At 40.3% G+C, this 12,418-nt stretch overlaps 1 protein-coding gene across 6 annotated transcripts in view; it reads right to left on the reverse strand.

Annotated features, from left to right (window-relative positions):
- Positions 1 to 12,418, reverse strand: part of RAVER2 (ribonucleoprotein, PTB binding 2) — a 57,839-nt gene that overhangs the window by 20,988 nt on the left and 24,433 nt on the right. For all 6 annotated transcript variants that reach the window (XR_012160455.1, XM_073357439.1, XM_073357440.1 and 3 more), the window contains 2 exons: positions 5,658 to 5,849; positions 3,648 to 3,774 (listed from right to left, as the gene is read on the reverse strand). Coding sequence is in view for 5 of the 6 variants with exons in the window: in XM_073357439.1 (XP_073213540.1) it covers positions 3,648 to 3,774; positions 5,658 to 5,849 (319 nt within the window). In the remaining variant the exon portion in view is untranslated. The remainder of the gene's footprint in view (positions 1 to 3,647; positions 3,775 to 5,657; positions 5,850 to 12,418) is intronic.

Raw genomic sequence — 12,418 nt, forward strand, 5'->3', positions numbered from 1 at the left:
CTGAAGCTTATTATGCAGAGACTCTTATCCTGCAATTAATAGCACATAGGAGAACTGCTATGTCTGCCTGGAGCCCCACTGAAGTCAACAGGGTTCCTCAAAGGTGCACAGGTCTTCTCATTCACTTAAACTCCAGGACTGGGGCCTTAGTTCAAGTGCTTTGATAGATACATAGTCATTGGATATACAATTTCTGTGTAGTCAACTGTAAATAGGTAATAACTTAACATGTCATCAATGGGCCCTTAGAAGTTAATGGCAAAACTCCCCTTGATTTCAGTGGGTGCATGATCAGGCTTTCTATTAGAGACAGTCACACTAGACAGAAACTGAGTTAAAATAAAGACTAAATACAGATTCCCCAGCCATGCTGCTCACCATTTTACAATACTACAGAGCGCTTACAGTAACAGGGAGAGCATCAGCAGTCTGAGGGAACAAACGATTATAAGCAATAAAAACATGGGGAATTTTTGGAAATTAAAAGATGAAATATTCAAAGTTACAAACAAAACTGTGAGCTTTTTAAAAGAATTCAGGAGACAGTGTTAAAAATACGGTGAAGCTTGTAGTTTCATGGTTAGTGAAGGGAGTGGGTTATTGTTCTTATTTCATATATTTATGGTAGCACCCATAACCTGCTAGGAGCTTTCCAAATATTCAAGAAGAGACAATCCCTGCTCCAAGGATCTCACAATCTGAAGACAGACAGACAAGCAGAGAGACACGTTAAAGGAAGGGAAACAGCATTAGGAAAGTTACACAAAAGTAAACTCTATTCACTCTGGAAGCAGCATGGGAGAAACAAGCCGTTAAGCGGCACTTAGATGTGGAGAGCATAAGAATATTACATGTAGGCTCTATTCCTGGCTCTGCAACTGACTCCCTGTTGGACTCTGGGTGAGTTGCTTACCTTCCCATGACTCAGTTTGCCCATTTTTACAATGAGTAATACAGTAATAGCCATAGGCATGTCCTGAGAGTGCTCTGGTAAAGTTATGAAGTGCAAAGAATTATTATCAAAGTATTACATAAATAGCAGCTTATACCATCAACCTATGCTGTTCCTTCCCTTTAAATTGTGCTTCTGTGCTCCCTTAAAGAGTCTCACTTTGCTGCTGTTCTCCCTGGAGTGGTCCCCACCGAATGAGATCATGCCCTTTCTGCAGAGACCCACAGTGCACTTCCACACACTCAGTTGTTCTTACACATTCCCTCTGTACAGACTTCTTTCAGGTGAAGCTATGGAAATAAAAGTGACTTCACAAAAAAGGGCCTCTCCTGACTAAATAGATTTGTTCCTCTGTGTATTCAGGGTCACATATGCTTCCTTTACTAAGCAAAATACTTTATCACCCCTTTTAGGACTGCAAAGACAATGCAGCTAAGAAAGAGCGAGCAGGATTCTTTTTAGCCCTACCAAAAGAATTATTAAGAAAATTCTGATTACAAAATCTTTAGTATGGGTCATGATGTACACATCAGACAGAATCCAGCTTCCCATAGTGAGTCTGCAAGGCTGTCACAATTTGAAAAGCCATCCTTTTAAATGTATCTTGAGCAAATTTAATACAGAAGCCAGTGTGAGGCAAATATAAAACCATACAGTGACATTTGTACAGCTAACCTTCTGAAAACAACCACACTCAAAGCTGTCTTGCACCTTCCCTACCTTCACAGATACCTCTTAATGCATTACTGCTCTCTCATAAAAAAACACATATACACTTATTCACAACTACAGAATCCCACACACCTGTTCCTTGAAATACAGGTACAATTCTGATTCTCCAAACTCAATTATGCAAAATTCAGAAATGCCCCAAGAGTGGAATTTTGTTTTTTCCCAAAAATCTGTTTTCTGAATTTCCAGGAATCATTGAAAAATTCGGGTTCACCTGTACATAGGGCAAGATATTCATCTCCATTTTGGCCATGTTCTGACAGGTATAAGGGCTGAAGCAATGTAAAGGGACCCTAAAAGTCCTTTATCCAGCAGCAAGAGGACTGTCCCCAAGCTGGCACTGATGAAGAAAGCCACAGGCTGCCTCCCAAAGACCCACTCATAAGTCCGGACATAGGAGGTATGCACTATGGAGCTGTCCTGGGAGCAGGAGAGTTGTGCTGGGGGCAGGCCCACAGCACACAGGAGTGTGGCCCACAGAGCAGCCCAGGGAAGCTGCTGTAACTTGAGGTACATTTACACTGCAAGAAAAGGTGCATTTTAACCCAAGTTAGTGAACACAGGTTAGCTAACCTCAGTTAAGAGCACTCTTATTTTTTGTGGAGGGGGGCGCAATATAGACATCCCCAGACAGCCCTCAGGACCTCTCTGAGTTAAACTAGGGGCCTCTCCATCCCCCAAAGCAACCCAGGATTGGAAGGGTGCTAAAGTGGCTTAAAGCCACCTCATCCCTCCCAATGGTCTTAGAGGCACTGTATAGATTCTCACCCACACCCATAATATTTATAGCACAGCCATTCGTTCTTAAGGCAGGTCTATGCTACAGCCTAAGCTGATATAACTTACGTTGCTCAGGGATGCGAACCCCCCCTCCCCTTCACAAAGTGACACAAGTTTTACACTGTCCACATCAGCGCTATGTCGGCGGGAGACACGCGTCCGCTTCTCGCCCAGGTGGAATGATTATGCCGACAGGAGAGCGCTCTCTCGCTGGTGAAGATACGCTGCAGCTGTGCCGATGCAGCGCTGTAGTGTAGACTTGCCTCACTGATCTCTTCAGACTGACCGCTCCCATTCTTATGCCTCACAATTCAATTCTTTGAAACATGATACATTACTTTTAATTTATTGTCCATTCAAATTAGAAAGAAAGTTCCTTTGGAAGTAGGACAGTGTCTAACAGCATGCTTGTAAAATGTTATATATATTTTATGGAAACACACATATATACGGAAACATACAAGAAAGAAAGAATTTTAAAACGGTATGAACTGGAGAGGGACTTGAGTTGCAAGTTCAGATCTGGAACCAGATCCCCAAAGTTTGAGTGTGTTTGGATCAGAGGTTTTGTTTTAGACCAATTTCTAATATAAATATCAATAGACTGCAGAGTTAGCACGAGGGTGTTTACAAGGAGCAATGATACTTAAATTCACTGTTTGCAGTGTTATAGCCATATTGGTCCCAAGGTATGAGAGACACAAGACAGGTGAGGTAATATCTTTTATTGGAGCAACTTCTGTTGCTGAGAAAGAGAAGCTTTTGAGCTACACCTCTGCAGAGGTATTAATTGCCCACTTCATCAGGAATTGTCTCTTGCAACATGTGTTAAATCCTAATGCTTCACAATCTTTTCTACCTTGTATTTAGCTGTGACACTCTGATTACCTTTTCCTGAAGAAGAGCCCCGTGTAGCTTGAAAACTTGTCTCTTTGACCAACAGAAGTTGGTCTAATAAAAGATATTATCTCACCCATCTTGTCTCTCACTTAAATTAACTGTCATGAGAGTTTGTTGTACATATGTTTTCTGTCACTTTTGTGAAGAGGACTCTCTCGAGGCAATTATAAACATATGTATTCTAAAAGGTTGCTCCTGCTTTTTTTTTTTTTTAGCTAAAGTTTGTTATATCACTAAGTACACGGAATTATTTTCTTATTTATCTATGTTTTAAAAGGCTTACCATGTTTACGAGCACGTCTACACAACTGGGGCTGCAGTAACATTTGTAACATGGCTGGGTTATTTAAACTCTTCATAATCTGCACTGGATTTGGCTCTGGAAGCAATCCCTTTCTATTGTTTCTCATCTGGAATTAACAGAAATACGGAAACATTAGACTCAAGGGTAAACTAAGCATATTCTGTTGCCATGACTACCTCAAACAAATTTGCTGGAGCAAACCCTTTATTTATAAAACAAACAGGTTTAGATCTATATTTGGATATTATTTCCTTGATCTCTATGTGTCACACACCAGAGTTCAAAGATCAGTGTTCCTGCAATTTCCATTCACCAAATATATGTAATTAACCGTTTCACTGTAAAGCTCGTTAGTAACATATTCCAGGATTTCCTTTACACTGAAATTAGCACGGTTGCTGCATTTTTCTCCTTCCCCTTTAGGTTTCTAGATAGGAAACAATAAGAAAAGTATAAAACTAACAGGCATAACAGCACCTCAGTATTCTCATTACTTCTCTCTCAACCTTTCAAACCAGGGGTTCTTAAACTTCATTGCACCGCAACTCCCTTCTGACAACAAAAATTATTACATGACCCAAGGAGGGGGGGACCGAAGCCTGACCCCAGCTGCTCAGGTGGCAGGGCCAAAGCCCGAGTCCCACTGTCCCAGGCAGGGGAACCAAAACCCAAGGGCTTCAGCCCCAGGAAGGGGATCTGTAACCTGAGCCCCGCCACCCAGGACTGAAGCCCTCGGGCTTTGGCTTCAGTCCTAGGTGGTGGGACTGGGACTTTGGCCAACAAATCTGAGTCAGACCTGGTGACCCCATTAAAATGGGTTTGTGACCCACTTTGGGGTCCTGACTCACAGTTTGAGAACCGCTGTTTTAAACCATTCATTCATGGACTGAAATTATAATGTAATGTTTGTAGGATCAAAAAGATTTCAAATACACGTTCTCTTTATGTAAATATTCCAGTATGAAAAGAAGCTCAAAAAATGTTCCCCACAGCAATCTCGCCCCCAACCTGTCACCCTACCCCCTCACAACACAAAACATACACACACATAAAACCCACAGGGCAGGTTTTTTCCTGGAAAAAACACATTTTCCCCACAACTCTGGAAAGTAAAGAAGGAAATGTAGTCCCCCATTACGACCAATAAAATATGCCATCTTTAATAACACTAAACTCAGCTCCTCTTCTACAGAGTTGAGGTGAATAACTCTATAGAAAAGCAGCTGAGTTTACTCAGAGCTATCCAAAGTAATGAGAATATTCTGCTACAACCTTCAAGACAGCTTCATGTACCACTTACCTTCCCATCCAATTTTCTAAGAAATAATTTGATATGACATGCAGGGCATAAAAGCTTCATTCTACACCAAGCATGAAATTAAGTCATTCCCACTACCCTGACATTTATTTTTAAATTACATTTACTTGTCTCATTTTAAACAAACCTATAGTTGTTAAAAAGCACTCTCTCTTAGTTTAGTTTTGAACTGAAACCATCTCTTACCCCTAATCCCTGCGGTTCATGTCCTTGTTTTAACTAGGAAGAAGTTGAGTTTGCCAGCTAGCTAACACGAGCTAGCCAACTCCAACCTTTTCTAGTGTAGATGCAGAGTAACACTTTGAACAGACTGAGTTATAACCTAAGATCTTGGTTAGAGGAAGGTTAGAGAAACCACCTTTTCATTTGTAAACAGATCAATTGTAGTCACTGTGAGAAAATAAACATGGAACTCCACAATGTCACTTTACAGAGTCACTTGTCAGAACAGAACTACAATTTAAGTATTAATATTTCACTGAGCCAAATAGCTTTCTCCGGTTCAAAAAGAATTTTCACTTGGCTGAGTAATAATCTTATTAAAATACTAAGCTGATTATAAAAGCACTTACGGACTTTTCTTCCAATGGATTTTATAAATTCTTATATATGTACAACATATAATATAAACATTTAAAGTGTTTTCTCTTTGAAAAGGGAAGGTCTCTTACCATACGTTGTGCTGCTATAAATGCAGCTAGCGTGCTTCGTCCTGGTGCTCCAGGAGCACAGTACGATACCTGGACTCTCTTTCCTCTGATAGTCATACCATCTGTGACTTCTTGCACTTCCTCAGCCTGCTCTGCAGTCTCATACTCAATCACTGCAAAGCCACCAATATAACTGCCTTCGTCCTCAGCAAACTGAAATGGCATTTCACAATACAATGAACACATTACAAACATTCAGCAAGTATTTTAAAGTATTTTCTCCTCCCCCTGCATTGAGCATGAATTACATGAATCATTAACACATCTGCAGTCATAAGACAGAAAGAGGTGGGTTACAAATAGTTGTAATAAGCCATAAATCCAGTGTCCAGAAGTTGGTCCAATAAAAGGTATTATCTCACTCACCTTTTCTCTCTAATATCCTGGGACTGACACGGCTACAACTACACTCTGTACAACAATGAAATTGATATAAAGTTACTTAGAATCCTGATGTGGCAAAGGGACCGCCCCACCCCGCACTTTTAAATCTGATTAGAAAAACATCATCTAATTCTCAGCTATTTAGTCCTGGAAGTAATCAGGCCTATAACAGGAATTTGTTTACAGCCTCTTAATGATTCTGAAGTAGAGGAAGATAGGATAGTACAAACAGCATCTATTCAACAGCTTAGAATTAACCTTCAAGAACTCTTATAAGAAAAGAGAGCTGGGAAAATTCAAGGACTCCTCTATGATGGGTTCGATTTTACACCAACATAGCTGCACTGGTAAAAATCATTAGTGTAGATATGCGGAAAGTGGCTTGCAGCAATGCAGCTTACTTTGGCTTCAAACCTGGGCAAAGAAAACTGCTTCAACCTGCAAAGATGCAGCGGCCAGTATCTGTGTAAATATATAAGGAAATTAAACTTTCCAAAGAAGAATGTGCTAGGAAAAAAATCCCTCAAAACTAAACACCAGTGAATACTTTCTAGGGGAAACTGAAAGGTGAAGTAGAAAAAGATAGGGCAGTTGCCTTGTTCTCTCTAAAGCAAGCAAAAAGGCGGTTAGACAATAACCTTTTCATAGGTCACACACACACACACAGAGGGAACGTAGGTATTTTTAGGAACTGTGTCTAAAAATCCGGATTCAACTCTTACTGAAAGAACAATCTGTATTTCCAACACATAAGGAGCCAATGGAGAAAGAAAGGCTTAAAGAAGAGTAAAGATAAGGATAAAAGGAAAGAAATACAGAAAAAGAAAGGGAGTTCCCAAGCAGAATTCTCCACTGACTTCAAGATACGTTAGATTTACGTGATGAAATCTGTCAGTTAGTAGCAGAACTAACTAATATATTCCTGAAGAGGGTTAACATACAGCTATGCAAAAGAAGCCATAGTAAAAAGAATCATGATTTTTCCTCAGATGACCTCTTAGCCAAAATTCAGAACTAGTACTCCACCCTTATTCTCTTTTGCCTGTCAACTGCCTTTTACACTATCAACCATGCTCCTCTTGAAATTTTCTCCTCGTTTGGCTTTGCTGATTTCGTCCTCTCCTGGTTCTCTGAGCACCTCTTTAATTGCTCCTTCAGCACATCCTTTGAGATGATCTTCCTCAACCCCCATCTAACTTTCTGTGAGGGTTTCATAGGGCTCCATGCTTAGTTTCCGCCCCCCCCACACCCACACCCCTTATATATGGGTAATCTCATCTGCAAACACAAATTCAATTACTATCTCTATGCTGACAACTCACAGATCTACCTCTTTATTCCAGACCCGTCTCCTTCTGTTCAAACTAAAATCTTACTCTCTAGACATCCACAAGCAGATGTCAGCGAGTCATCAGCTCAAGCTCAACATGGCTAGAACAGAGTTTATAATCTTCTCCCCCAATTCCTGCTACCTCCTTTCTTAATCACTGCGGACAACACCGCCATCCTGCCTGTCACTCCCGACTGCAATCTGGGCATCATCTGCCACATGGACCTTTCTCTTGGACCTCACATCCAGGCTGTCTAAAACTTGCCATTTCTTTCCACATCAAATCTCTAAGCTATGGCCTGACCTGTCCATCCACACCACTAAAATTCTTATCCAGGTTCTCATCATATCTGTTACTTCAACATCCTTCGCTCTGACCTTGACATTTGCAACCTTACCCCTCTAATATCTATTCCAAATGCTACTGCAAAGCTCATTTTCCTAGCTCGTCACTTTCACTGTGTTCTCTTTTTGCTTTCTTCCTTTGGGGTCCTCCTTCTCTATTGTATCAAACATAAGCTACCTGTCTTCACTTTCAAGGCCCTTCATGGCCTATCCCCACCCTGGCTATCATCTCTGGGCTTGTCTATGGACTATGGGAGTGTGAACTGTAGAGGGCATCAAAGCATTGCCTCTATCTGCCCTGTGCAGATGAGGCTGGAGTGAACTAGAAGGTATGTGGTTTGCATTAACATAGTCCTGTTTGAAAGAAGACTACATTAATTCAAGCTATGACCTTTAGGTTCATGCCAGCAGTGTCCACACAGGGCAGTTAGAGCGCCATACTTTGATGTGTACAGCAGTTCACACTCTAAAGTCTGTGCAGTGTAGAATCAGCCTCTTTTTCACTATCGAGATGTAGATTCCCTCCTCCAATCAGCCCATGACGCCAGGCTCCATCACCCACTTGTTAAACTTTCAAATGTGCTTTCTCTCCACACTTGGGAGGTGCTCCTAGTAAACATCTGCAAAACTAGCACATTTTTCTCCTTAAAAACTCTCCTTTTTAGTGATGCGTACAAAAAACTTGACAACAGCTAGGCTGCTGGTGTGCTGAGACCACTGATGATCATACTGACCAATACTGTCTCAATGTTTCCTTGTACTCGTCTTTCTGCCTGTGTCCATTTGTTGTCTATTATCTCATACTTAGATTACAAAGGCCAGATTTTTAAAAGTATGTCAACATGTAACTTCTCCTGATTTACATGAGAGTTAGATACCTAAATCTCTTTAAAATTTAACTCTAAGACTCTTGATGTACGGATTGTCTTTTGGTTCTGTGTTTGTACAGTGCCTAGTACAATGGGATCTGGGTCAATGACTAGGCAGTATGGTAATATAAATAGTCATCGCAAATATTTGTTATAAAATGTGTTATAAAGATTCTCCTGGCATGAGTTTGGAATGGCTGCATTACATGCTTTACCATAATGTTTTGTTTAGGTCACAATTTACAGAAAAATATCACATGGTTCTGCCATTAGGCTCATGGAATCACCAACACACACGATACAACAAACACACACCAGATGCTGTGGTGAAATCCATTTATCATTGTGATTAAAGGTGCAAGAAAAATGCACTTTTTAACTACCTCAAACTGCATAGCAACATGGTTTTATGGAAAATAGGTCTTGTCAAACAAACCCGATTTCATTCTTCTTCATTCATCCGATTTCATGAGATTACAAGTTTGATTGATAAAGGCAACTGCGCAGATGTAACTTACTTCACTTTTGTAAGACGTTTGACTTAGTACTGCATGACATTCTGATTAAAAAATTAGCATTATATAATATAATCAGAGCACAAATTAAATGGATTAAGAACTGGTTAACTCAAAAAAGATCTCAAAAAAGTAGGTGTCCATGGGGAATCATCATTGATTGGTGATGTTTCTACTGACAGGTTTCAGAGAAGCAGCCGTGTTAATCTGTATTCGCAAAAAGAAAAGGAGTACTTGTGGCACCTTAGAGACTAACCAATTTATTTGAGCATAAGCTTTTGTGAGCTACAGCTCACTTCATCGGATGTTTCTATTGGCATTCTGCAGGGATTGGTCCTAGGTTCAATGGTGCTGATCACTTCCAACAATGACCAGGAAGTAAATATATAATCACTGGTGAGAAACGTTGCAGATGACACAAAGACTGGTGGAATGGTAAATGAAGATAAGGCAGTCATGCAGAGCTATCTGGATTGCTCAGCAATCAGACGTCATTCAAACAAAATACAACCACATGTAAAGTTACAGAACTAGGAACAAGGAATGCAGGCCACATCTATAGAATGAAGGACCATATCCTGGAAAGCAGTGACTCCGAGAAGGATTCAGGTATAGTAGTGGACAAGTAATTGAACATGAGCTCCCATTGTGATGACATGGCAAAAAGAGCTAATGTGAACCTTGAAGGTATAAACAGGGGAGCAGCGAGTATGAGTAGGGAGGTAATTTTTCCTCTGTATATGGCATTGGTGAGACCAGTACTGGAACACTGCATATAGTTTGGTCCCCATTTTAAAACAGATGTTGAAAAATTGGAGAGGGTGCAAAAAAGAACCACAAAAATTATCTGAGGGCTGGAGAAAATGCCCTGGAGCGGGAGACTTCATAACTCTATCTTTTTAGCTTATCAAAAAGAAGAGTGAGAAGTGAATTGATTACAGCATACCAGAACCTTCACATGAAGAAAAACAGCAGGTACTAAAGGGCTCTTTAATCTACAAGAGAAAAGCAAAACAAGAACCAATTGCTGGAAACTGAAACCAAACAAATTCAAATTAGAAGTTAGGCACAATTTTTTAAAACAGTGATAGTGATGAACCACTGGAACAAACTACCAAAAAAAGCGGTGGATTCTCCATCTCTTGATGTCTTCAAATCAAGACTGGATGCCTTTAGCCAAACACAAGTTACTGGGCTCAAAACAGAGAAACTGGGTGAAATTTAATGGCCTTTGATATATAGGCGGTGAGACTAGATGCTCTAATGGTCCCTTCTGGCTTTATACTCTAGGAATCATTCTGCCCACTAATCCATCACCACCAAGAATACTAAAAATCCAAATATTTGAACAGCTTTCCAAAAGATAGTTAAAAATAAACAAACACCCACAATCACCCATGACTTCAATAGAAGGTTTCATTCTGTTTCCCCTTCAGTTACCACTGGTCTGAGGTGCTTAATAAACAATGTTAGGTCCTGGACCAATGACCAGTTTAGGGTCCAATATCTTGGCAATCATCATTGCTAGGAAGAAAGCCTTTATATAACTGGAGAGCTGTAAAACTCATTTTTCCAACAGATATATCACTTATTTCCTGTGCTGGCACATCAGAAATTATTAGGTCCTGAAGATGTAACTTTATGACTTATGGAAAAACTATTTTAGATATTTTTAGAGGTTTCTAAGATGTAGTTAATGTATTTTTATCTCTCTAAGTGCTCTACTGTTAGACTCAAGATATTAATACAAACTGGATTTATCATTGAAGAATACAAAAAATATTACCAATAATAATTATTTACAAAGTTCTCTAAAACATTTCTGAAATAATGCTTCCATAAAATACATGGAGAATGAATGTATAATAAATGTTTTATTGGCACTCATCTGGGATGACCTCCTGCATAACTCACCAGGGACTTATCCTGGTCATTCCAAACTCATGGCAATAAAGCATTTATACCACATCATATATTATGATGTATATGTGACATGTCATTCCACATTATTTATGAAAATACGCTTATGATAGTAATATGACATAACTGAGATATACTTTATGCAAGATGGCTCATGTGAGATATCACTGGAAAGGTTATGATTTACTGAATATGATTATCCTATTTGTATGCATGTATCATTTCTGTATCAGAACTTAGGATTATTGAATTTATATCTATATTTCAACTATGTTACTTTGGGTGACATCCCCTACTAACACTTAAGAAACAACAATGTAAAAGCCCAACAGGTCGGATGGTCCATCAACAAGGACAGTGGACTGTAAAAGAGCTTGGTCTTCCTGTGAACCTGTGGGTCAGCCTGTGAAGAATGGCTACAGGGGTCCTACAGATGCATTTGACCATGTCACCTGATACTGGAACCCATCTTGAATTCTGTACTTTTCCACAAGAAGTTTGGGGTTGGGGGTGGGGGGTCAAGCTAGGAAACAAAGGACTCCCGCCTTATGCAAATCCTATTTAAGGGTGGGAAGTGAGATAATCCAGGTCATCAGTTCTCCCCTGCTACCCCAACCAAGATAACTGCTGGAAACAATTAAGACTGAACTGGGGGAAAGAACTGGACCCAGGCTGGAAGGGTGTCTGGCCTGTGAGGAAGATTATTAGAACCACATGTAGGGTGACAACTTGTATGTAACCAGTTTCTTTAGTGTATTAAGATTAGTTTGCGTGCTCTGTTTTATTTTCTTAGTAATCTGCCTTGTTCTGTTTGCTACCTTCTTAACTACTTAAAATACACCTGTTATAGTTAACATATTTATTTATGGTTTACAATATAACCCAGTTTATCTGATTTCTAACTGGGGGGGGGGGGGAGAAGTTGTGTATACCCTCCTCCACATTGAGGGAAGAGGTGAATTTCATATAATTTTGGGTTTGTACTCCAAGGGAGGGGTGGACATCTGGGTGCTGTGGCAAGCCCCTTAAAGCTGAGTCTTCCCAGAATGGATCTCTGTCTCTCTGTGCAGCTGGGTGTGGCCCTGCCTGCGTGCTTGCCTGGAAAAGGCTGGAGAGCCTAACGCAGCAAGGCCAGGTAAAGGGGACCAGGCTGGCAAAACAGTCTGACTCAGTGGCGTCCCGGCACCCCAGGTGGCACCCCAGGGGGTTCAGCCCGCCACAGTATACACATAATCACTCACTCAGTTTCACAAATTAAGCCACTCTCTAGTTACATAAAAAGCAAAGCAATGGGTAGGCAAGCAATAAAATATATAAACACTAAGCTATATACATCTGTATATTCAGCTTCCAAAAGAC

The sequence above is a fragment of the Lepidochelys kempii genome, chromosome 8 (genome assembly GCF_965140285.1).
Source record: "Lepidochelys kempii isolate rLepKem1 chromosome 8, rLepKem1.hap1, whole genome shotgun sequence".
NCBI classification, from domain to species: Eukaryota; Metazoa; Chordata; order Testudines; family Cheloniidae; genus Lepidochelys; species Lepidochelys kempii.